Source organism: Balaenoptera acutorostrata, chromosome 16 (genome assembly GCF_949987535.1).
Source record: "Balaenoptera acutorostrata chromosome 16, mBalAcu1.1, whole genome shotgun sequence".
NCBI lineage: Eukaryota > Metazoa > Chordata > Mammalia > Artiodactyla > Balaenopteridae > Balaenoptera > Balaenoptera acutorostrata.
Window position 1 is genome coordinate 9,655,234 of NC_080079.1, and position 26,051 is coordinate 9,681,284.

The 26,051-nt window shown below is 51.0% G+C and overlaps 1 protein-coding gene and 1 long non-coding RNA gene across 2 annotated transcripts in view; one reads left to right on the forward strand and one right to left on the reverse strand.

Annotated features, from left to right (window-relative positions):
- The window catches only part of BTBD16 (BTB domain containing 16), a 57,172-nt gene extending 33,277 nt beyond the window's left edge, over nt 1–23,895 (reverse strand). Inside the window, exons 1-8 of the mRNA XM_057530784.1 lie at nt 23,837–23,895; nt 20,266–20,451; nt 19,512–19,585; nt 17,401–17,544; nt 13,979–14,068; nt 12,804–12,918; nt 7,892–7,961; nt 6,966–7,096 (exon numbers count right to left, since the gene is read on the reverse strand). Coding sequence (XP_057386767.1) covers nt 6,966–7,096; nt 7,892–7,961; nt 12,804–12,918; nt 13,979–14,068; nt 17,401–17,544; nt 19,512–19,585; nt 20,266–20,312 — 671 coding nt within the window. The 5' untranslated portion in view covers nt 20,313–20,451; nt 23,837–23,895. The remainder of the gene's footprint in view (nt 1–6,965; nt 7,097–7,891; nt 7,962–12,803; nt 12,919–13,978; nt 14,069–17,400; nt 17,545–19,511; nt 19,586–20,265; nt 20,452–23,836) is intronic.
- LOC130705027 (uncharacterized) lies at nt 7,092–17,438 on the forward strand. The gene is made up of 3 exons (XR_009005639.1): nt 7,092–7,407; nt 8,996–9,121; nt 14,441–17,438. It is a non-coding gene; the product is annotated as an uncharacterized LOC130705027 (long non-coding RNA).
- Nucleotides 23,896–26,051: the final 2,156 nt, after the last annotated feature.

Sequence of the window (26,051 nt, forward strand, 5' to 3'; positions counted from 1 at the left end):
CCAGTCCTGGCCCTGATTGAGGGCTGAAATGTGAATAACTTATCCAAAGTCACATAATTCTGAGGTCAGACCTGGGCAGGGGTCAGTTCTGCCCCAAACTGGCTGTGGAACCTCCTGCAGGCTGCTTACTGGCCCTGCAGCTGCAATTCCCTCATCTGTAACATAGTGATTATAGCAGTTGCTCAGAGGATACTGTGACGGCTATGTGAGGTGACACGTCATATGATTTTTCTATTGCTGCTGTAACAAATTGCCACAAACCGAGTGGCTTAAAACAACACAAATTTATTATCTTATTGTTCCAGAAGCCCTAAGTACAAAATGGATCTCACTGGGCTAACATCAAGGTGTGGGCAGGGCCGTGCTCCTTCCTGAGGGTCTAGGGGAGAATCATTTCTTTGCCTTTTCCAGCTTCTAGAAGCCGCTGGCATCCCTTGGCTTGTGGCCCCTTCCTTCATCTTTGAGCCAGCGGCACAGCATCTTCAAACCTCTCTCTGGTTCTGACTCTTCCTCCTGCCTCTCCCACATTGAAGAATCCTGTGATTACATTGGGCCCACACGGATTATCCAAGATAACCTCCCCATGCCAAGCTCATTCAATTAGCAATCTTAGTTCCATCTGAAAACTCAATTCCCCTTTGCCGTGCAACCTAACGTATTCGCAGGTTCCAGGGCTTGGGATGTCGACATCTTTGGGGGACCATTATTGAGCTGACCACACATAGAGCAGTGCCTGGGCACAGTAATGGGCTCAGGGAGGCAGCAGCTCTGACTCCTGCCTGGCAGGGCTCCGAGTGGCCCACTGAGAGGTCTGGGTCCTGGCTCCAGAGCCCACACTGTGCCTGCAGCAGCACGAGACATCTCATCAAGGAAGAAGGGATGAGGAGGAGTGGGGGCTGCTCTCCACGGAATCAGCTCTGTAAAGGATGTTTCCCAAACAGGTCTTCTAAGAGCCACTGATGACTTGGTTCTCTGAGTCATTTCAATGTTTCTTAAACCCATTGATATTTTCTGTCTCTGACCACGGAGATGCACCCTGGCTTCAAAATATATCACAGCCTCTTCAACCACCACTTTAGTGGTCACGGTGGGTGGAAGCCAAGCTAAACCGCGACTCAAAGAGCAATGGGAATGTCACCCTCCCACCCCTCTCGCTATTTCTGGACACAGTAGAATGGTCTCTTTCCTCTTATTTTTTTTAGGCACCTACAATGCGTGGGCGTTGACTCTGGCCAGACAGTAACCAAATTTGTCACTGTCTGGGCAATAACAGTGAGCCAAGAGGGGAGACATCACAGAACCACTTGGTATCATGTCCCCACAAGGAACTCTTCAACCACTGCTGGGCTGGGGAGCTACGTGTCTTCTGGTGCAGAACCCACGCTTGAGGTCCTCAAGCCCAGAAGGTTCTTTGAGATCTTACCAAGGAGGAGCTTACCAACACAAGGGGAGTAATTGGGAGCTCCATGAATCAGGACCCTGGTTTTACTTTTATGATGAAGGGTAATTATTGAAATAAACCCCTCTGTCTTTAGGCCAAGTATTAGTACCCTAAAGTATGAGTTCCTACAGGAAATAATCACGCTGAGGACATTCAAACATATTTTCATTTACCTAAGAGCTCTGATGATCTGAATCAAGACGGAACTCAGAGAGATCCTAAACTTCCCTCCAACACAGGCGAACATCTGGGCTGTTCTACATGTGTTTATTGGGGCTCACAAGTAGCCATTGGGATGTAACTGGTGTAAAAATGCCTTTAACAAGACATTGTCCTCTATTTTTATTGAGAAAACTGTGTATAAACAATAAAGATCTCCTTTTGAACACAGACCATAGAGAAAGCCGTGCCCAAGTGAACAAGAAAATATGAACAAGGATGTCCACTGCAGCTCTGATTGTCATCGCAAAAATGAAGCAAAATAAAACAAAAGGCCATTAGGAAGGGAATGAAAATACTGTTGTCTATTCATTCATCAGAGCCCTGTACAACAATTAAAATTTAAGATGCTAATTAGGTACATACATATCAATATGGCGAGAACACATCGCGTGATGTTAGTGAACAAAGTAAGTTGCAGGAAGTCACAATCACTGCAATCACTATGAGAAAGTTGATTTGAAATTTAAACCTTTGCAAAACGAGACTGTGCATTATTTTTGCATGTACATGTATGTAACAAGAATAAAATCTCATGGACTGGATTCACACAAATCCTCCACTTTAGGGAGGGAGGGAGGCCAAGAGGAAGGAAGGGGAATAGGGCTGGGCGGGGGGTTGGGCGGAGCACACAGCTGACATCTGCTTTCTTGGTCATGTTTTATTTCTTAACTTACGACAAAATGCTACCATCTGTTCATTTGGGGAGGTGGGTCCAATTGTGTTTTGCATTATCCTCCTACCTTTGTAACATTTTTTATAATCAAAAATATGACCTTCCATGTCCTTATTGATCTTGACCATCAATAAGGAATAAGAAAGCTTGAAGCAGAGCACACCAGTGGGCTGGTAATGACCACGGGCATTGAGGCCACTCAGACCTGGGTTCAATTCCCAACCCTCTTGCTGCGTGGCAGGAGCAATCCTTTCACGTCCTATAATCTCCATTCCGCAGCGGAAAACACGAGGAATTCCTCCCTGGGTTGCTGTAAGAATTAGACCTGAAAACCCACTCAGCGTGTTCCGTATACCCCAAGTGCTTCATAATTGGTAGGTATTGTTATTATTAGCCAGAGAAGCATTAGCTTCAGGAAATACTGTTTGAGAGGGCTGCCCAGTGGTGTTCCAAATGCCGTGGAGGACACGGTGGCTTTTCTCAGGGAATTCCACAGGGAATTCCCTCGAGACTCTTTGCATCATAGACAGGAAGCCTGGGGGTGGAGGGACACGTGCCCCCCGGGCTGCAGGGCAGCCTTTCGTGCAGGTAGAACTAGACAGCCCTCTGAGTCCTCCATTCTCCTAAGTCTACAAGGAGCTTGGCTTTCAGAAAAACAGAATTCAGAATGAAGTTTTCATAATATTAGAGTGAGTGAAACAGGGTCACCGAGTGGTGATCTTTAAGGAGAAAATTGACTGAAAACCAGAGGCCCAGGAGGTCAGGGAAACTGTGTGTTTTACCACAGGTCATTTACAAGATGGAAAGAAAACCCAAAGGAAGATGAGGTCAAAGGGACCTCGGATGGGGAAGGTGAATGGCCTTGAAGTTGAAGCACCTGCTGAGACAGATGTTGTTCCGACAAGGCTTAGAGACCCAAACACCACGCCCACGAGCGAGGGATGGGTCACAGTCTACGCTAAGTGGGGGCTGAGGGACTCTCCATCCCTGACCCTGTGCTGGCCTTTCCACACAGATGCCCTGGGGCCATGTGACTTCCCCGGACAACCCAGCACTCGCTGAGTTCTGTTTGCTGGGAAACCTGGCCTCTGTTACAAATGAGGAGACGGTGCAGCAGTGAGGGTGGGACCTGGACCTTGGAGCCCGGAGCCCTGAGCTCTAGCCTAGCCCTGTCTTTTATCATCGCTCTTATCTTAGGGACAATAATTGTACCTACCGCACAGCACTGTGGGGATTAAAAGGGACAGTGCACACAGCACAGCACACACCCAGAAGCGCTCAGTAAAAGTTAATTCAGGGCTTCCCTGGTGGCGCAGTGGTTGAGAATCTGCCTGCCAATGCAGGGGACGCGGGTTTGAGCCCTGGTCTGGGAGGATCCCCCATGCCATGGAGCAACTAGGCCCGTGAGCCACAACTACTGAGCCTGCGCGTCTGGAGCCTGTGCTCCGCAACAAGAGAGGCCGCGACAATGAGAGGCCCGCGCACCGCGATGAAGAGTGGCCCCCGGGCTTCCCTGGTGGTGCAGTGGTTGAGAGTCCGCCTGCCAATGCAGGGGACACGGGTTCGGGCCCTGGTCTGGGAGGATCCCACATGCTGCAGAGCGACTGGGCCCGTGAGCCACAACTGCTGAGCCTGCGCGTCTGGAGCCTGTGCTCTGCAACGGGAGAGGCCGCGATAGTGAGAGGCCCGCGCACCGCAACTGGAGAAAGCCCTCGCACAGAAACGAAGACCCAACACAGCCAAAAATAAATAAATAAATAAATAAATTTATTTAAAAAAAAAAAAAAAAAAAAAAGTGGCCCCCGCTCGCCGCAACTAGAGAAAGCCCTCACACAGAAACGAAGACCCAACACAGCCATAAATAAATTAATTAATTAATTTAAAAAAAAAGTTAATTCACTCAAAGGTCCTTTCTTAAGCAGGTGTGGTCTGTGGTGTCAGGTCCACCAGCCACTAAGATGAGGAGCCCAAGCCTGGTAAATTTCTAACCATCTCCCCAGGCACTGGGTGTGGCCCAAGGCCCCTCTTTCCATGCCCTCTGTTCCCCTCCTCCCTCCAGCTTCAAGGCAGCTGGACATCAACCAGGCGAGGAGAGTTCACCTCGGAAGGCAAGACGGCAGCATGAGGTCCAGGAGCCGAGGGCCTGGTCCCTCCAGGGCACACGCGCTGACGACATGCCTGAGGCCCCACAGGCTCTCCCCTCCCTCCAGGGAGCCCGGCACTGTCTGTGAAGACAGACAGCTCCTGGGGTGGGGCCAGAGGAGCAGGACCCCGTGTCCACATCAGTCATGTCTCCCCAAACTTGTGAGTCTAGACGCTTGACACGTAATGTTCTTGACCTCTTTTCCTGCCCAGCCAGCCTTTTCTAGGGCGTATCCCATCGCTAACTTTCTGGTTGTGGTCAGACATTCTTTTTCCCTTCCTTGGTTAAATGTTACCAGGGTGAGACAGCTCAGTCTTTCCAAGGGAGGGACAGTGTCATGAGAAGTCTAAGGGCTGTCATGTTTATCTTTTCTTCAAGGGTTGCACAACCTTTGCTCCATGGAGGGTGGGGAGCTTGCACTTGTGGAAAAGCCATGGAGAGCAGGGCAAAATGACCCTGGGAGCCCCCGGCTCCCCCCTGCCAGGGCCTGGCATTGCTCTCGGGGCCCAAGTTCCTGAGGTCTGCTTAGATAACACAGAGATTAGAGGTCTCCCTCAACACCAGAACCCAGAACGTTGTTCTACCAACCTCATTTCCCTGTAAGTCTGAGGGCATTGCAAGCTACTGAGTCAATTCAAACCAACAGGAGAACAAATCTTTCCAAGTCTAATTCTTGGAATCGGAACGCTTTCCACCACACATGCATGAGGAAACATTTATTTCCTAATATACCATTACAATTTTTCATAGAATTTTGTCTTCATGTTTGTAATTCACCCAAAGGGAATACCATCTTGGTAACTTGGCAGTGGGTATCAAGAACCTTTTAAAAAGTCCCCCAAAGACACAACAATTAAATGCAATACGTGGTCCTAACCTGATCCTGCACTGGAGGAAAAAAGATGCTATAAAGGACAGTGTCGAGTCAATGCATCACATTGTGTAAGTATCACATCAATGTCAAATTTCCTGAAGTTGTTAACTGCATTGGGATTATATCAGAAAAATTCTCTTTATTAGGAAATATACATTGAAGCATTCAGGGGTAAGGGAACATGATATATGCAACTTGCCCTCAAAGGGTTAAAAGATGTGTGTTAATAGATACGCACACAGATGCAAATGATAAAGCAAACAGGACAGAGATTGAATGAAGCAGGGTAAAGGGTACTGAGATATTCTTTGTACTTTTCTTGTTACCTAATTTGTTTGAAATTATTTTCAAATAAAATATTTTTTAAAATAGTAATAAAAACAAAGTCCTTTTGGCTTAGTAATTTCACTTCTAGGAATTCACTGTGGGAAAATAATCTGAGATGAAGATAAACGTACGTTGAAGGATGTCAGGAAGGTACTATTTATATCAGTGAAACACTGGAAATAACCTAAAAGGCCAGGCGCTGGCCGGAGTCTAAGGAAAGCCCTGTGGTTGCCACGTGGGTAACACAGAGGGGCCGGATCGGCAGAGCCAAAGCCCCCTGGGTTAAAGATGTGATTGGAAGGGGGTCAGGAGCAGACCAAGACCCTGAGTTAGAGGGCCCTGTGCTGGTCCAGATGAGAGACCTGGAAGGTTGGCCTCTGGCTGGTGCCCACGCAGAGGCCCACAGAGATGGGTTGCACTTGTGCGGGAGGATGAAGTGGTCTCCCAGGGGCTTGAGCAGCTCGTCAAGGAACACTGGGCAGGGGGTGCAGTAAAGGGCAGGGCACCAAGAGTTGGGTTTTAGCCTTAACTGTCAGTGAGGTCATACCGGCAGTGGAATGTCTGAGTCTAGAACTGTTCAGGGCTGGAGATAGAAACTGATTTCGGGGGCTTCCCTGGTGGTGCAGTGGTTGAGAATCTGCCTGCCAATGCAGGGGACACGGGTTCGAGCCCTGGTCTGGGAAGATCCCACATGCCGCGGAGCAACTAGGCCCTTGAGCCACAATTACTGAGCCTGCGCATCTGGAGCCTGTGCTCCGCAACAAGAGAGGCCGCGATGGTGAGAGGCCCGCGCACCGTGATGAAGAGTGGCCCCCACTTGCCGCAACTAGAGAAAGCTCTCGCACAGAAACAAAGACCCAACACAGCCATAAATAAATAAATAAACAAATAAATAAAAATTTAAAAAAAAAAAAAAGAAACTGATTTCGGGGTGAGAGCTTTTTCCTTTTTCCCTTTTCTCTGGTTTCCAAATTTTCCACGATGAATGTGTCTTAATATTGACAGAATTTTAAAACATTATTTAGGCAATTAATTAATTACCAGGTGGGTAATGAGACAGCGGGCACCCCGAGGGTCCCTATTCTGATCAATAGCACCCCTCCCCATGCCCGAGCACAGTACCCACGTTTGGGCCCCCCTGAGGCCAGGCTGTCCAGGAGGGAGGGACGTTTGGGACGGAGAAGGCACTGCACACTGGGCATGTTCAGCAGGGGTGTGGGTGCAGGCCCCCCTAACACCTCCCTCCCCCCATCCCAGGGGAAGCTCACTGGGAGCCAGCTCTGACCTGGGGGACCTCAGCACTTTGTGCAGCAGCTCCTGCGGGATTTTCCGGAGGTGGATCTGTGTCCCCATCAGAGGGACCAAGTTCATCTCCATCCACTTCTCGCAGGCAGTGGTGAGCGTTTCTTCCTTGTACTGCGAAGGCAAGAAAAGCGCATGGAGAAAGGAGTCCCTGAACTCTCAGCGCCCTCTGCTGGAAGGCGACGATGCTACACGCGTGCTCTCGGGAAGGCCGTGCTGCAGTCCTGCTCAAACCGCTTCTTCACAACAGAAACTGCAGCAGATAACGTTTTCTGAGTGTTTGCTATGCTCAAGGCACTGCACTAGGTTGATTCAAATCAATCCTCACTGCTACCCTATGAGGTCGGTTCATTATTATTCCTATTTTACCGAGGGAAAAACTGAGGCTCCAAGATTCCTGCTCTTGCCTGAAGTCTCACAGCTAGGTAAGTGGTTTGCCACAGGGCTTGCAAACTGAAATCTCTGAACTGAGGTCTGTGACTGATCACAGACGCTCCCCCCCCCCCGCCCCCGCCCATCCTGCCCCGCTTGGGTCTCAGTTTTCTCCTCTGATAATGAGAGTGTTAGATTACATCATTTACTGCCAACCCTGACACCCTGACTGAGCCCAGGGGGGACAAATTTCCCTCAACCCCACCAAGAATGTCCTGGAATGTTGTCTGCTGTTTTGGCGATAAACGCTGGCTTTCCTCTCCCCACCCCCTCACCCCCAGATTAAAGCTTTTCTACTTTTTGGAGTGTTAAAATATTCTTTTAAACATAAAATGATTTTTAAAGATTGTTCACTTGGCATTGTTAGGTTGGTGGCCTCAAGATTTTTTGGAGCTGGGCCTGGTGTGTGAAATCCCAGAGTCTGGGTGCTCCTGAGGGCCCCCCAGGTGCCACGTGCCCTGTCCAGGTTGCTCTCACCTTGCAGCCGGCCAGGTAGAAGTTCTTGATGGTGCTCGGCGTGAGTCCGTTCATCATCGTGGTCACACACCTGCAGAGAGACAACTGCTGTTCCTGGAGGCCCCCAGGCTGCTTTTAGGGAAGTGGGCAGCCCCAGAGGTTTTCCCTCAACTCTGCGCCGGCAGCAGAGACCTTTCAGGGAAGGGAAGAAAAGGAGCCGTATTTTAGGGATGTGGACATTTGGCTGGAGGACAAGACTGGCCAGGCTTGTTGCAAAGAGCCCTGGGCTGAGGGAGGTGAGGCCTAAGGTCAAATCCTTCTGAAGGAAACAACGTAGCCTTGGCACCAGGGAGAAGTATTACTGTTCAGAGATTAAGCACCTAAAGGTGCCTTACTGAGTTTTAATTTTAGCCAGGGTGACCATTTGCTTGCCCCCCTGCTGGAGGTATCTTCTTCCTGTACAGACCATTGCGGAGCTGTAGAGGGGCTTCCAGACCTGTTCCTCTCTGTACGAGAGTAGATTCAAAAAGCAAGTCTCTGATGAAAATCTCCGTCCTTTTCACGACTAGGCGTCATTTACTCGCTTCACTTACTCATCAAAGATCTATTTACTGAGCAGGTACTATGTGCCAGGCACCCTGCGAGGCCCTTGGGTTACAAAGAACAAAGCCAGTGGGCCCAACACACGTTAAATAAACATTTAGACGTGTAACCACATTATTACAGTTGTGTTAAGGGTTAAAAAGTCAAAGAACAAGGTGCTATAGGAATGTGAAAAAGGGGGAATCTGACCTAGTGGGGGGATGATCAGAAAAGTGATATTTAAACCTTGAAGGAGGAGAACAAAGAACTGTTCAGACCAGGAATTGGGAAGCCAGCATTCCAAGAAGAGGAAACAGGATGTGCAAAGGCCCTGAGGCAGGGACAGGGGCCGTACTTTGAAGGAACATCAAGGAGATCCCAGATGCAGTGCAGTGAGGGGGAGCAGGACTAGGAGATGAGCTGGGGTGGGCAGGGTGCGTGGTGGGGTGGATATGCTGGGTTAGAGTTTCAGTGACTCACCTGTCACAGCTGAGATTAGTCTCCAGCACAATTTTCTTAAGGCATGTTCATGTCATCAAACAGGGCACCAGAGAATAGCTACTGAGCTCTCATACAGAAGCAAAATCTTGAACTCATTATTACTCAATGGTTATCCTAAACTCAGATGAGATACATGTTGCTCTTGGACAAAGGCTTAAAGGATATCTGGTAAGTCTTGCACGTATTCTAAAATGTATTCTTCAATTAAGCCAGATCAGCAGAGAGCTGAGGAGCTCATTACCACCAACACCCACACCCCTGAAGTATAGCTTTTACTCAGTTGCATTTTGAAGTGAAGACTTTGCCAATATCAAGAAAGAACATTATTAAATTTATCGTTGTATTTACTCTGTGGATACAGTTGAGGACATTGATCATCGCATCACTCAATGTCATCTGATGAAGACACCCAGGGTTTTATCTCCCAAGTCATTTTTTGGTTTCTTTGTTTTATCTAATGTCATTGATCAGGTTTCCCTTTTCATATTAGCTGCTAGGGAGCTCACAGTCAAAAGTTATAGAGTGTAGGTTTGGTTATGTAATTTTAGCTTCTCCAGCCTTGTTTTCCTTTCTCCTTTTTCTTTTCTTTTCTTTTTGAACAATTTGTGCCCTGTTATTTTATGTATTCTTTTAAGCCACCAAAAACTTTTACTAGAACAAAGCAAGAAATAATGAATGAAAAACAATCTGGTCATGGTTAAGGCACTTTACGCCCCACCCTCCTTGGATCCTAGGATGGCCCCTTCACCACAGTCAGACTGATCATACCCATTATAAGGAATTGTCCTGAGTACTGGAAAAATCTGTGCTGGGTAAACACCAGACTCTGCTGTCATCTCTCAAGCATGCTGGCAGGTGAGATTGCTGAGTCCCGTCAATTCTACATCTTCACCGTCTCCTGGAAGACCTGCCCCCTCCCCTCCCTTCCCACTTCCCCTGCCTAGTTCAGACCCTCCTCTCTCTCACCCAGGCCTCTGCACAGGTCTCCCGGCCCACATCAGCCCCCCGCGTCCCCACCGCATCCTGAAGGTCTCAGCCCAAAACACAGAGGGGCTCTGGTCACTCTCCCCGCCCAAGCTTCAGGTTCTCCTCTGCTGGCAGAACCAGGTAGAACCTGCTCACATGGCCTTTGAGGTCTGCATGACCTGAACTCACCCTAACTTCCCCACCCACCTTTCCCTTCATCTTTCCACACCCCTCCCCAACTCCAGCCGCATTGGGTCTTAGTGGCCAAGCATGTTCCAGTTTCTATGCTCTCCTCTGCCTGAAGTCCTCTTCTCTCTCACCCTTTGACAACTGGCATCCTTTCAGGCTCAGCTCAAGTGCCACCTCCTCTTGGAAGTCTCCCTGATTGCTTCTCCTCACATGCTCCCTCTGCTTTGATTTCCATGACCTCCTTCTGCCTGGTACCTCTGCCTCCTCCCAACACTCCCCCCTTGAAACTAGAGACTGCCAGGAAGCAGCCCTCCTAGCATAAATCCATCCCCCGAGTGTCTCCTCTGTGCCAGCCTCTGTGGCTGTTTCTGGAAATACCTGCCATGTACAGACAAAACTCCTCTCCTCCTGGGGCTCCTGGCCTCACTGTGAGCCGAGCTCACCAATCAGCAAGGGAGAAACCAGGTGTGAAAGGGCCTGTGTGCGAGGTTCAGGTCCCACACCTCACCAGGCACAGTGTTCTTTAGGAGCGGGTTTTTGCCAGTAGAGATGCACGGGCAGAATTAGCTGGGTTTGAAGTTGGGATACAGAAATCAGTGCTCCAGGAGGCTGACACCTTCACCTGTGCTCCCCCTTCTCACTGGCGGACTCACTGGCTGGGCTTCCCAGACTGGAGGACACAAAGCAAGCCCTGGGGCCACCCGGGCCACTTGCTTCTGGGCTCAGGGAGGGTGGGAATTTCCACTTGCAGAAGGTCTAAGGGCACCAGGCAGTTGCCCACAGATGGAGTTCAGGCCTGCATGGAAGGAAATGCCCTTTCAGCCCTGTGAGCCTGGAGGGACCCGTGACCCTTAGGGAGGTTGTGTGTGTGTGTGTGTGTGTGTGTGTGTGTGTGCGTGTGCGTGCAGGCAACAACCAACAACCATGATCCCAGTTGTGCCAAAGCAGACATTGATGCATGAGTCTAACAAACAGCCCCCTGTGTAACCCGCACACACACACTTCACCCCCTAGAGATGGGCGGCCTCAAGTGTGCGTGATTCAGACTCAAGCAGCCATCTGGGTGATTTTTGCACTGGCTGGGGGTTCAGCCAAGATGACCTTTGGGATCCCATCCAGCACCTGGATTTGTGATGCTATCAGAGTGACCCGGGGCATTTCTGTTCACGCACGCACGCACGCACGCACGCACGCACGCGTGCACACACACTGAGGCTTGCGCTGCCACACCCCTGCCAACTGTACCATCAGCCTCTCAAAGGCAGGCGAGACCCAGCCCAGCTGGGTGCCAGACCCGCCTGGCTCCGGCCTCGGATTCCAGCCCCACCACAATTATCTGTAGAATCTCGGGCAGGGCCCATCAGCCCCAGGCGAGCCTAGGTTTGTTCGTCAGTGGAATGATAGGCTTGGCTCAGTATCCAGAGCCCTCCCTGCTCCGGCATTCAAGACAAGGCATGTGAAGGAGGAAGGAAATGAAGCATCTGCCATTCTTGGTTCCACCCCAGATAAGCCAGGGCTACGTTCCGGTTCCAGAAGGAAGATGGGGCTTTGAATCTGGGCCTCCCGTAGGGCAGCTGAGGCTCACAGACAGAAGGTGGCCAGATGCCCCACTCCAAGAGGGAAGCTGGCCTTCCAGGTTTGGGGCCAGAGATATCTTCCTGCACGGCACCGGGAAATAGCCGCTCAGAAATGCGTGCGTGCAGAAGCTGTGATTTAGTAGTGATTATCAGTCACAAGGTTATGCGGAGCTGAAGTCATGTGACACACAATGGAAGGGGAGTGGGGATTCTCAGGAAAACCCAGACTTTACCCCATCACCTGCAGGGTCAAGGCCAGACTCCTTGGTTCTCCCTGAGACGCTACACGACCTGTCCCTGCCTGTGACGGCGGGCCTCCCATCTCTCACAGCCAGCCACCCACCCCGTAGTCTGGCCAGGCCGACACACTGGAGTGCCTTTTCAAGACTGGTCCCTTCTGCGTGTCTTCTGTGGCCACGTCCAGGCCTCTGAAAGCCTGCGTCCCTGGGTTCACGGGGCATCTGCATCCCCAACGAGGCTTCGAGATGTTCCAGATTGAGGATCTGGCCCAAGTCATTTCAGGTGCCCCCAGGAATGAGGCACCAACCCCCAAAAATCTCTGGGATTGAATGTGGCTGTATGGATTCTATAGAAAGTGAGTTGAAACCTGCAAGGTCCCTGGAAGAGATCCTGCCCCTGCCTTTTACAGAGCAGCTGATATCCTCTCTGGGCTAAGATGGGATGTTCGTTCATTCATTTATTCATTCATTCATTCATTCCCTCAAATGAAGAAACTGAGGCTTAGGGTGGTGAAATAAGCCAGGCAGAGCATCCCTGCCCTAAATCTCCTCTCTGTTGAATTGCATCAGGAATTAGGAACTCGAAGAGTGATAAGATACCACCTCTGTGTTCAGGACGTGACTGCAGTAAGCACACATCCCTGAAAAAGCCCAAGAGAAGGGACAAAATATTCTAGAAAAATTAATCCCATCAGTGCTTTTCCATTTGGTTCATTTACCTTCCATAAGCATTAATGGCCGACTCAAACTTGTGTTCTATGCAAAGTAACCCCAGATGTCCCAGCCCACGGAAGAGGGATGCTCCGTGAGACGGGCCGGGGGGCCCCTTTGGGTCCCACCTGGGGCTGGCCCTGGCCGCGCCTGGCCACGGTTCCTTACCTCTGAAACAGGCTGCGGAACTGAAGAATGTGGGCTGCAGCCAGCACACCCAGCACGTCGTCCACGCTCACCTTTACCTCGCGCAGGTAGAGATTCTTCAGGGCCACGGCGAAGGCTGGGGAGGCGGCATCGAGGGCCAGCCGTCAGCGTGGGGCTCTGCAGCCCCGCATCCCTCACGCACAGGCGCCCCCCCTGCTGGATGAGTGTCCCTGAGCTGGGGGTCAGGGATGCATTAGACAAAAGGCAACAGCTCTGACCTGGGCGCAGATGCTGCCTGGGTTCCCAGCCCCCCAAAGGAGTTGAGGATGAAGCTAAAGAACATGGAGCTCCTGTGAAAGAATCTTCTGTGAGCCTGTCCTGAGTCTGTGCCTCAGGGGTTCTGTCCTAACCTGGGGTCTGTGGCCTGTGCGGGGAGGTGGCCACCCCAAGGTGTGCACAATGCTGTGTGCATGAGGTGTGTTTTGTGTTCTCTGGAGATGACATCATTACAGCAGGTTTTCCTCAGAGTCTGGGGTCTTCAGAAAGGTTTAGGACTCCTGGGACGAGCCAGGATAAATTTGCTAGTCCGTGGACTCAGCTTATTCCGAGTTCCACCTGATCCCCAATAGCGCTGTAGTGCAGTCCCATGGGCTCTGAGGACAACTGGTGTGGATAATTATTATGCGGATAATTTCCTGATGGCACGTGACAGCACAGTGCGTTACACCTGTTAATAGGTGTTTCTAGGTGGCCGGGATGGGATGGGGAGGGGCGGAGCCCCCTGGGGGAGGTCTCTGCTGCCAGCAGCCAGCCAGGGAGGGGCCCTGGTGGGAAGGGGCGGGTCAGTGCTGCCTACGGACAAGGGTGGGCCTGAGAGCTTCCCTGGGCATCTGCGCCCAGAAAAGCAGTGACATCTTCCCTGGGCCTGTCTGGGTAGCCTGCCTCTTCCTCCCTCCTCTGAATTCCTCTCTCCTCTTTACAAGGACGAGCACCTCTCTTTAGCAGAATGCCCCCTTCTTTTATTTCCCCACATCGTGCCAGCCTCCTTCCCCTCCGCCCTGCGCTGCTCAGCTATTTTTAATAAGGAGGCACTGAACATCGTGTGCCTCCAGTTTGTGGTGTTTTGTTTGTTTTTCAAACCTGAGAGGCAGTTTGTTCAACGACACTCTCAGAATACAAGGACAGGCGCACATTACCAGCTTCGGTGACCAGAGGGTCATTGATCTTCAAGGAAACGATCATCTTCTTTACGGGGCGTTGTTCTTTCATCTTCCCGGGCAGCTGAGCTAGCGAAGGGAATGGGACGAGGGCACACGGGTGTGACAGCCACAGTGACCTGCGCAGGTACAGCGTGAGGCCCCACAACCACTCGCGCAGCCTCGATCTTGGCGTGGATCACTCTGTATTTTGTTCATTTCTGTTTGCTTGTTGGTTTAGTGGATGCATTGTTGAAATGATTATTTGTTTTGAAATAGTTGAAGACTCACAAGAAGTTGCAGAAAGAGTACAGAGAGTTCCCGTGTCCCCCTGGGCCAGCTTCCCCGATGATCTGACACAGCCACTGTGACCGTCGCGACCGGTACACTGATGCTCACACTGACACAGAGCCCCCTCCCCCACCCCCTCTCTCTCCCTCCCTCCCCGCTTCCTCTCATTAGGCTGTGAGCGGCGAGAGGGCCAGCGGCGGGTCTCCGTCATCCCTGCGCCCCGAGCACCTAGCTCAGGCTTGGCACCGGGCAGGAGCGCAAGGACCATCAGTGGAAGGATGAGTGCGGGACCCAGGCGTCCTCCCAGCGGCTCCTGAGACTTTGCCCCACGGAGCTCCAGACAAAGGACCCCCGCCACACAGGGCTTCCAGGAGGAAGGGAAAGGGCAGCCCGCATCACCGCCAGCCTCCATCCACCCACTCAGAGTTACTCTGAAATGTGAGTTACGACACACGGTGCCCTCAGGTCTCCAGCGGCGTCCCACGCCTTTGGCACGAAGCCAGAGCCCCTCCAGCGGCCCCAAGACCCTCCCACTAGTCTCCAGTTCACCAGGTCCCAAACCTGCCTCTTCGTGGTTTGTTGCCCAGGAGATTTGTGGAGCTCCCTCTCTTCCCCATCAGGGGCCCGCCTGACCCTCTGCTATGGAAGGGAGCTCCACACCACCACCTCCCCCGAGACTGGCTTTATGTTCCCTCCTGGACCAACCACCTGCCAATACACCGAGTATCTGCCGGTTTACGATCGGCCGGGCAGGCACACTGGACGGTGAACCTGCCACCCCACCCCAGGCCCCGCACAGTCTGGCACACACTGGTGCTCAGTAAGTATTGGCCGAATCGATGGATGAATGGATTCCATGGCCAGTGAGCTCAGGGTGCCAGGTCATGCAAGTGACATGAGTCAGGAGCCCAAAGTATGTCACAATTTGCAGCTACAAAGAATGCAGAAAAAAGAGAACAAAGGTCCACTTCCCTCAGGCAAACAAGGCCATTGAGGCTTCCCTCACCACATTCTCGGCACCTGGCTCTGTTTAGGCTCTCATTCGGCCAGTGTTTACTGAGCACCTACTAAGTGCCAGGCCCTGTTCCTGGCTCTGGCTCACTTTCCTCCCCTGGATCTCTGCACAGCCTCCCCTCTGCCCCACTCCATTCTGTCAGTCACCCCCACTGGGGGCAGTAAACAAGAGGATGCTGGCAAGTGCCTGACACGTAGCGGGTATTCAGGAGGCATCGTTAGGATCATTATGTATCACACGATTTCTCATGCTTTATCGTCACTTCAAGTGGGCTCGTCTGTCCCCCACCCCCCGACATTAAGTTCCTAGCACAATGCCTGGCACAAGTTAAGTACTGAACATCTCTTGAAGGGAGGAAGGAATATTATCAGCTAGGTCAGAGTACGTGGAAGACAGTTTCTGTAAGTAAAACTTCACAATCTGATAGGAAAGTGCTAATTTGATCATACGCTTCTGAGGTGCCCCCAAACCAAAGTGGTTTGTTTTTAGTAAAAGAGGGTCGTTTGCTTTTGGATCCTCCTAGAGAATAAACACATGCTGCTATGGTACAGCCAATCCTGGACTCTGGGTGGAATGAACATGAACGTGAGTGGCCGGGACAGCCCCGTGTGGCCAGCACAGGGTCGCTCCAGGGGAGCTGTGTGTCCTCAGCACCCACCACTCCAGGGTTTGGTCAGAAACTTCCTCTGCTGCTAACCCCAGGAGAATGACGCTTATGTTCTCAGGAACAGAAAAGCAATAACTGTGAGATGCGTATAGAAACCATCATCGAAGGCACATGAAGTGCTTGGACTGTACCCACTGAAAGCCTTGGAGACACAAGTCCCAAAGGGTCTGACGCAGTTGGTGGTGCTTGCAGGGGAGACCCCGGGAAGCTGTGACAGCCCAGGCACTGAGGTTTCATCCCTGCACGTGACCTGATGTCCCCCAGCCAGGCCCAGCCTCTAGCAGGGGGCTTGGATTAGAGCAGCTGTTTTAGTAGGGCCAAATCTAAGTGGGACCATTCTAGACTTACTAAAAACATGACAACTCCATTTTTCCCTTCCATATTCTCTTGATTTTCATTGTACTCACTGTCTGGACCCCAGTGGCCTTTCACTGGTTGCCCAGGAAGAGCTGTGATCTGGGCACAGGGACCATGGGAGAAAGAGCTCGGTCCCACGACTGAAGACACTGGGACAAAGGCTCAGGAAGATCATAAGTGTGAAGCCTGTTACAGTTCTGTGGGGATGCCACGGCCTGCTCTTGGCTCCCAGCTCGGCCGGGAAGGGCTGAGTCAGAGGCTCTGTGGCCGGGAAGATGCCGGCAGACAGCCAGGCTCTCTCTTCCGACCGGGGGCTCCGGCAGCCCGTCTGGCTCCAGAATATCAGAGCTTTACTGCCACGTCCTGGAAATGCAATCCCATCCTGACTGGCATGCCGGCTGCTTGGGAGACCTTGAATTTTCCATGGCACCTGCTTATGAGTTGTCCGGAGACAATGCCAATCTATATGACCTGAGAAGAAGTTGGCAAGGCTGCAGGAGAGGAACTTATGGGACAGATAAGGGGCAGCTGGGGATTATTAGGATTCAAAAAAGAGAAAAAGAAAGAAAGATGTGACCTAAATACTTTTGGGTATGAGGTGGCGTTAAGAAAAGAGAAAGAAAAGAAAAAGAAAAACTGAAATTGATGTACACTTGTAAACCTCCAACCAGCACACTTAGAGCCAAACAAGCCACAGATGTCAGAACTATGCCTTCTTTCTAGAAAGCCCATCAGAACACTCAACACAACCCACTTTCTCTTCTCAAAGAAGTAGGGAGGGCCTCCATCATAGCTGGTGGACAAGAATGGGTTATTATGAGAACAGAACTGACATTTACTGACTACTCACTATGTGCCAGGCGTTGTTCTAGAACTTCACACCTGTTACCTCCTCCACAATGAAACACAATAAGAACCATTATCCCATTTTATAGTGGAGGAGACTGAGGTTAATCCTGTAATGAGATCACACCACGAGCCTTGCTCTTAACTGCCAGAGTGACCGTGGTCCCCAAACAGATAACCAAATGCCAAGCTGGGGCCTCTCTAACCAGAGAGCCCTTGAGGGTCCTGCTCTGGGTGAGAACGTACCTGGCAGAAGCTTCTCCAGCTCCTTCTCAGGGTTTGCGTTGCCCCGGGCCAGGGCCATCATGTAAAGCTTGGTCAAGGTCCCGGACTGAAAAAGCTGGGGCTGATGGAGTTCCCATCTGAAGCCAAGGCATTCGAGAATCACACCTGAGGAGAGGAAAGGATGCTGAGCAAACAGTTTAACGACACCCCGACCTGAAGATGCTTTCACTCTTTCTCCCACGTACTCCCCGTCCATCCCGTTATCGAGCAAACAAGTGGGCAGGCGGCTTCGCTAGGCCTTTCAGGAACAAAGTGCCAGCCACGGGGAGCTTCCTGGCTCCCAAGCGGATACGATTGGCACAAGGTAACTTAGAGAGCGGTAAACGTCCACCAGAGCTGCCGACCAACAGAGGCACACAAGCTGCCCTCCAACTTGGGGACTGGAAAAAGCTTCGTGGAGCAGGGACGCTGGCTGTGACACTCTTGGAGGGGCCCTCACCTTGCCTCCCCCATTGCAGTGTTTCTTAGCCTTGGCACTGTTCATATTTGGAGCCAGATAATTCTCTGTGGAGGGGTCTGTCCTGTGCTGTAGGATGTTTAGCAGCATACCTGGCCTCCGCCCACTGGATGCCAGTATCACCCGCCCCACCCAGGAGTTGTGACAACCCAAAATGTCTCCAGACATTGCCAAATGTCCTCTGGGGAGCAAAACTGCTACCTGGTCCCCTGTTGAAAAATACTGGGCTGTTAGTGTCTAATTATTACCCACCTGAATGGCTTAGAAAAAACCCCATCACCAGGGAGCAGAGATCTCATCAGCATTGCTTTTCTCGAGGGAATGGAGATCACCAGAAAGCCCAGCTCACAGGCATGAAATGGGATTACAGTGCGAGGAGGGTTCCTTGCAAACTGTAAAGGGCTTTATGCTGGGGAGTCTCACCCGGGGTGGCGTAGATGATAAGAAAAAAAGAAGAGACTTGAATAGGAAGGTAGATGGAGGATCCAAGGATGCCTGGCCAGGTGAGACATGCGAGGCTATGGGCAAGGGGGGCTCTGCAGGCTGGACCCCTGAATTCGCACAGAGCTGGGGGGAAGGGAGCCATGCTCGGGGTGATTCCCCCCAAACCCTAAATCCCAGCGCCAGACCGGACCTTGAGCTTCACTAGCCCCATCTACGTATTTCTTGGCTTTGCTGTTATTTTGACTGCATGACTTTGGGTACCTGTTTCCTCTCCTGTTATTATTATTGTTATTCACCAACTTTATGATATCGTTTGATGCTGGGAGTTGAGAACCTGGGTTTTCATCTCAAATCTCCGGTCACCTCAGGTGACAGTCTGGCTATGCGGATTAAAAGGAATCTTGCCCCGTAATGGTTATTTTAGGCAAGGGCAGAATTGCGGATAAAGTGTGTCCCCCGCGCCCCCTTCCGCTTTCAGGATGGCAATGCAGGGCAGACATCACAACCAATCTGGAACTCTTTCTCCTGAGCCCGGAGGCTGCCTCACACTACTTCTCACCACCCCCCCCAACCCCCTCCCCGCTCCCACCATCAACCAGAGTTGACGGGCGAGAAGAAATCGATTAGCCTCTGCCGGGGAAGGAGGCTGGCTCTGACCTCAGACAGTCACACCGTGGGGTGGGGTTTATCCAAAAAAGCACCATCAAGAAGCTGACCTGTCCAGGCTCCTCGTGGGGCTCAGTGAGTCTTTCCCAGATGGACAGACCCCGTCTGACTCCTCATCCTACCTCAGATAAGTCTTCTTGGACGACTGCAGATGTGGACATCCAAGTCATGACTGATTAAAGCCCAGAGGGACACAGAACAGCTGCCCCGGGGCTTGATGGGCTTCTGCTTAGTCTTCCAATCCAAAGCCTATTTATTAACCTCGGCAGGTCTGTATTTATCATGGCCATTAGCATATGAAAATGTGTTTGCCAAGCAGTTTCATTCATTGTGCATTTGGGAAATATTTACAGTCACCTATTACACGTGGGACATTGTGCAGTGGGCAGGAACAGAACTTACAGACTAGTGACCAGGCCTCTGGTTTGGTTTCCTTCCATAAAGACCATAAGCTACCCCTGAGGTCAGCAACATTCTGACGAATCCATTGGTGACAAGAACTCACCTGCCTCCCCGCTTTGGATGGCCTTGTTCTTCAAATTCTCAGGGAAATTTTTCTGAATTTGTGAAATGCATAACCTCAAGAAAAAATACAAACAAAAAATCCAGGCGTTAATACTGACATTTTTCTTCATCTGCAACATGTATGATTCCAGTGTAAGCATCCCTAAAGCATAAATGAATCAGTCTTATCATATCTCTCCCTTTGGGACAGTTTCTTCAGGTCACTATGTGTCTGCCAATTTGACAAACCGTAAGCTCTGTCTGATGACCGGCTCAAAACATGAATTCCTGTTTTCAGTTTGCGGGTAGATCTTACCAAGGAAGTATTTGAGGCTACATCTGGCTGCCTAAATGACACCTCTTTGGGTGAATGTCTAAAACGGTGCCTAGCATATAGTAGGTGCTCAATAAATAACTGCTGGAGAAAGGGAGAGAGAGTGCTGGCATGTCTGGAAAGTTAACTCAGCAAAACTTCTGGTTAGGGTCATGCATGCCCCAGTCTCAGTGTGCCCACAATCTAAACACAGAATCTGCTCTGAGGGAGTTCCCTGGTGGTCTAGTGGCTAGGAGTCTGGGCTTTCACTGCTGTGGCCCTGGGTTCAATCCCTGGTCAGGGAACTGAGATCCTGCAAGCCCTGCAGTGTGGTCAAAAAAAAAAAAAAAAAATCTACCCTGAACTGAGCCCCAATCCTCTGCCAGGAAATGGCATCACCAGCCTCCAGTTGCCCAGGCCAGCATCCTGAATGTTGTCTCACCTGATCTCTTGCCCAGATCTAATGAAATGCCTTTTGAATTCATCCATCTCTCCTTGGGTGAATCCTTGTCCTTATTGCTATGATCTTCATCCAAGCCACCATTTTCTGCCCCCAGTCACTGCCGGTCTCCGGGCCTCCATGCGGTCCCCTCTGATGCACACCCCACAATGCAGCCTGAGGAGCCACCTGAAATGCAAATCTGGTCTTGCCCCTCTCCTGCGGAGAATCCTTCCTTGTCTCCCCATTGCTCCCCGGGGAAAGCCAACCTCCTTCACATGGCTAGCAGGCTTCTGCGTGTCTCTGCAATCTCATTCCTTTACACTCCCTGCTCCAGCCCTTTTCAACAGCCTGAACCCATCACCTCTTGCTTCCAGTCTCTTGGACACACAGCTCCCTCACCTTTTCACTGGATGAGCTCCTACTCATCCTTCCAGATAAGCTTAGTTGTTGTTTCCTCTGGGGAGGCTGGGCTGGCGGCCCTCCCCAGCCCGCCCTCGGATTACCCCTGTTAGAACTCCTTCCACAGGGTCTTCTGGTCACCTGCTTCCTCACGTGCCCTCTGCACCAGGCTCTGCATCCCACAGAGTCGGCGTTTATTTACCCCGGCAGCCCTAGCACAGCCATCATGCAAGTGCTCGATAAATATCAATGCTTGGATAATGACAAAGATAAGACGCTTTTCCATAAACACTATATTCACCCTGCTAAGCAAGGAAATGAAACAAAACTGGAGTCACATATTCACAGCTTGAAGACAGTCATCCCAAGAAAGCCAACAAGCCAAGGGACACTTGACCACACCAGCCACTGTCACATTTGCCATGCTGTCTTCCAGTGATGCCAGAAATCCTCATGGGCCAGGGTGTATGCAGGAGGGCTTGGGTCGGAGAGCCTGTGTCCAGAATAATATTGACCACATGCTGCCCTTTCCAAGCAGAGATGGTGATTACAAGTGACTCAGCCTCAGGAAGGTGGTTGGCGCTTGAGTTGTTTATCCCACAGGAGCAGTGGGCCTGACCCAAGCCAGACTCAATCCCCCTGGTGGCTTGGGTCACACATCTGGGAAGAGCTGGCTAAGGTCAGGAGTTCAGACTGTGACCTCAAAATGGAACGACAGACTTTGTCCTGTTGGGGCAATAGTCATGACCTCAACTACCCTCACAAACCTCACTGTCATCAGTTGAGCCAGGAGATGCCGGGCAACAAAAGTAACCACATTGCCTCCTCCTGGTGTATTGGCTGCTTGCCAAGATATACCATGTATCCTGTGGACTCTGTAGCTCCCAAAGCTGAGGCTCATTTCAGGACCATCGGAAAAGCTAATGGAACACATGGCATCTGTGAGTTGTCCTCTTCACCCTGTGGGACCAAGTGGCCTGGGATAAAGTGGGGATGCTGGGAACATGCCGTTAGTCTGGGGCTCACTACCTTGATGGGGAAACAGAGGGTAAAAGGGAAAGTCTATAAGTTTCTCATGGACATATGGACTTCCTGCGGCAGACCATCCAAAGGGCTTTTGACTTGATACCTTCAACATGCAAAACTCCAATTTGGTTTACTGGGAAGAGTCATGCAGACCTTGGGCCTGCCTCTGGGTCTTGGTGCTTTCCTCTGTAGGAGGGAAATGAGGACCACGTGGCAGTCACTGGGGGAGTAAAAGAGCTAATGCCCGGGACGCCTGGCACTGAGCAGGCACTCTGGTCTCCTATCAGCTCTACACCGTGGATCATGGGTCTCTGGTCCCAGCTCTCCTGAAACTGCTCTCTGATAAAAATCTAGGGGTCCCTTCTTTGCATCCTTGCCTCTTAGCATGACCTCCTTCCAACCTCAGAGTGGACTTGGCATTGCAGTCAGAATGGGAAAAAACATGAGGCAGGGTCACCTTTTCCTAGTGCCCAAGCCCCCTAGATCAGCGGTCCCCAGCCTTTTTGGCACCAGGGGCCGGTTTCGTGGAAGACAATTTTTCCATGGACCAGGGCTGGGGGGATGGTTTCAGGATGATCCAAGTGCATTAAATTTATTGTGCACTTTATTTCTATTATTATTACATTGTAATATATAATGAAATAATTATACAATCCACCATAATGCAGAATCAGTGGGAGCCCTGAGCTTGTTTTCCTGCAACTAGATGGTCCCACCTGGGGGTGATGGGAGACAGTGACACCTGAAGTGTGTTGTTTATGTCTAGTCTACTCTGTAAGATGCAGCTTGTCACTTGCCACTCACTGATAGGGTTTTGATGTGTCTGCAAGCCATTGATTTATTATGGTCTCTGTGCAAACGTCTCTGCTAATGATAATCTGTATCTGCAGCTGCTCCCCAGCACTAGCATCACTGCCTCAGCTCCACCTCAGATCATCAGGTGTTAGATTCCCATAAGATGCGCACAACCTAGATCCCTCGCATGCGCAGTTCACAGTAAGGGTTGAGCCCCTATGAGAATCTAATGCCGCCGCTGATCTGACGGGAGGCGGAGCTCAGGCCGTAATGCGAGCGATGGGGAGCGACTGTAATTACATATGAAGCTTTGCTTGCTCACCCGCAGCTCACCTCCTGCTGTGCAGCCCGGGTTCCTAACAGGCCACGGACCGGTGGCCTGCGGGGTGGGGACCTCTGCCCTAGAGCCTCCTTCCTCAGCCACACTCCTCCGTCCTGGATCTTTGGGTTCATATGTTAGCTGTGTCCACACGTACCAGAGAACTCCAGGGACAGTGAATGACACATGTTAATTGGGTGTTTATTTGCCAGATACTGTTCTAAGCTCTCAATGAATTATCTCATATAATTCTCATGGCAACTCTGTAAGACAGCATCCCCAATTTGCAGATAAAGAAACTAAGGCACAAAAAGGTTAGGTTGTTTGCAAGGAGGTTAGCATTTCCTCATCTCTCAGGCCCCTTCTCCCCGTACTCCACACCCCAGTCCCAGTGGAAGGAAGCACGACGAAGACCAGGAACCTGAGGTTCCTGTATAGCATCTCTGAGTTATGGAGCCAAAAGCTCACGGCGTCATGGAAACCCACAGACACAACCAGAAGTACTGGCCAGCTGGGCAGAACCTGGGGCATTGACGTATGAGAAGCACAATTATGTATCTGAAATAAATGGGAAGCTCAGAGCTAGTTAACTCAGCTTTCCACGGCCAGTGACGCTTTACTAGTAAAATATAGATGGGTCCAGCTCCCATCAGTCAACAGCGCTCCCAAGTGGAAGAAGCAACAATAACAGCGTCAACGGCAGGAACAGGCTTGCTGGTTGGGCAGCCAGAGAGCTACTGGTAAGGTGCCCGTGTGTGTGTCGCAGGTACAATTCCAGACACCCCACACCCCTACCATCAACCTTGTTAGCTGACAAGTCTGAAAGTACAGAAGGGTTACCAGGAATAAGCCCTTTATTTTATTACCTAAATTAAATAAAACTTCTGTTATGCTTTCCAAGTTTATGTTTCTCACAATGACATGGAATAAATCCCCATTGTGAAAATAAAGAAAATAAAAATTTGTGTTTGTTAAAGAAAATCAGCTCCTCCCACACTGTAGTAGACTGCACCCGTGGCCCCAGTTACATACCCTTGTCCTGCAGGACTCCAAAGTTTCTCCCAACAGAGTTGGTGTGTATTTCCTGCCCCTTGACTTTGACTTTGGCCATGTGACTTGCCTTGGCTGAGTGGACATGACGTGCAGCTGGGCTTGCCCTCTTGCCCTCTGCCGTCACCAGGACAAGGACGTGCCCAGGCTAGCCCACTGTCTCAGGAAGAGGACGAGAGGCTTGTGGAGCAACCAACCTGCCCAGATGAGCTGAGCCTGGGTCCGCTGACCGCTGGTACACGAGTGATCAGCCTGTCCTGAGTGCCTCCCTGCCCTCAGCCTGCCTCCCGACCCCCAGCTTCCCAGCATCACCAAGGAGAGAGGCAGATCTGCAAAGCTTCTCCTGGGAAGAGAGTGCCCAGACCAGTCCCTGCATCTGCTGTGTTTGAGGCAAGGTGTTTGGATTTGGAGAAAGTGCTAAGAGGCAGAGTGACGTATGGAGTCATTGGCTGGCAGAGCACAGGGCTGACCCTCCCCCAAATGAAACCACCAGGATCAATAACTAAGACTGCTGCTTACGCTATAAAGATAATAGCTCTGTTTATTGAGCATCTACTATTTGCCAGGAACAGCACTAATCTTTTTTTAATGTACTGTCTGATTGAAGGTCACTCTTCAGGGGAGATGCTATTGTCACCATTTCACAGATGAGGAAACTGAGGCTCAGAGAGATTAAGCCACTGGCTGAAGGTCACAGAACTAGTAAATGGAGGAGAAGGAATTCCAACCCTGTCAAATAGACGACTTTTAATGGCCCAAAAGCCCAGCACCAATGGCCATCACCCCTCAGGCCACCACCCCCAGCCTAGCTCAGCGATTCTGCAAACCAAGACCTGAAGACGTCTGCCCCTGCAGCCCAGCCTCCCTCCTCAGGCTTCTGGATCAGTTTGCCTATATCCCCAGGCCCAGCTCCTGCGCCTGCTTGCCCGGCCTGGCCCTGGTGCTAAGGAGCACAACGAACTCTAAGACTTCTTCAGGGCTCTAACCAAACAAAATATAAAATAAATTCAAAATTGTTTAAGGCTATGAGTAACCAACGCCAAAAACTGCAACTCACAGCAATCAATTTTTTCTAAGCTGGGGTCACCAGAGAATTTAGAGACCAAACCCAGATGGGTTTCGGTTTATTCACATGTGTGCGGTGTAGTCATCGGTGGGGTGGGAGGCAACCGAGCAGGGCTGGCCGGTGGGCCTGGGAAGGGAAGACGTGGCTCCTCGCTCAGCAAACGTGGAGCCAGGGGCTCTCCCGCGCCAGGTGCTGCCCAGGGCACAGCCCATGCTCAGGTAGGTGCTCAGGTAGGTCAGACGGAGTGCGCATAGGCAGATGGGCCAGGGCACGGGGGCAGTAGCATTCAGGCAGATCCGAAAGGCCAGGGAAGTGAAGTGTTCCTTCTGCAGTGGGATCCAGCTCTGTGTCCCCAGGAGAGGCAAATAAAAACTCATAACCCGAAGAAGGGATGCTCTAAGCCAGCGGCTCGGAACACTTTGCGGGTGAGCGGAAGCCTGCTTCTCCCCTTGCTGGGTGGACACGCGCGTTCGTGGGAGGGGTTCAAGCTCTGAGCCGGACCGGCTCACTTTGTTTGTCAACAAATCAGTTGATAAACTTAGAATCCTGTTAGGGTCCAAAGTTCCCAGTACAAAGGAAAATCTAGAAAAAAAATTCTCAGTCTCTCTGGACTTTAATCACCACCCACAGACATTCTCAGAGGAAGTTGTCACCCTGATCCTGTCCATCCCTAAGGGATGGTCCCAAAGGCAGCCTTCCTTGCAAATACCCAGGACAGCCCACCTGACCAATCAGAGTTGCCCAACCATGGGGCACTTCCCAGAAGGATGGCTCACCCTGCCATGGGCCTTTGGTCTTCCTACCTGTCTGGGTTCTTCAGAACTTCATCAAAGTCTATGTTGACAGCCTTGCACATCTGGGAAAGCGCCAGCAGGTCCCCCACAAAAGGCTTTCTGGGGAAACGCCACCGGTTGGTTGAGCCAACGATCCGGCGTTCCAGCTGGGGTTTGTGCTGCTTGGGCAGCAAAGAAAGAACGTCTTTTTTTAACCACTCATAAATACCAGGTTTTCCAAATTGTACAGCAGAAAGGAAATCAAGACAAATTTTTAAAGGCTGGTTAATTTTCAAAGATGGCCAATATTTCTCCAGAGCCGTCTTCTCAAGGCAAATATATTGTATTCAGGAGACTG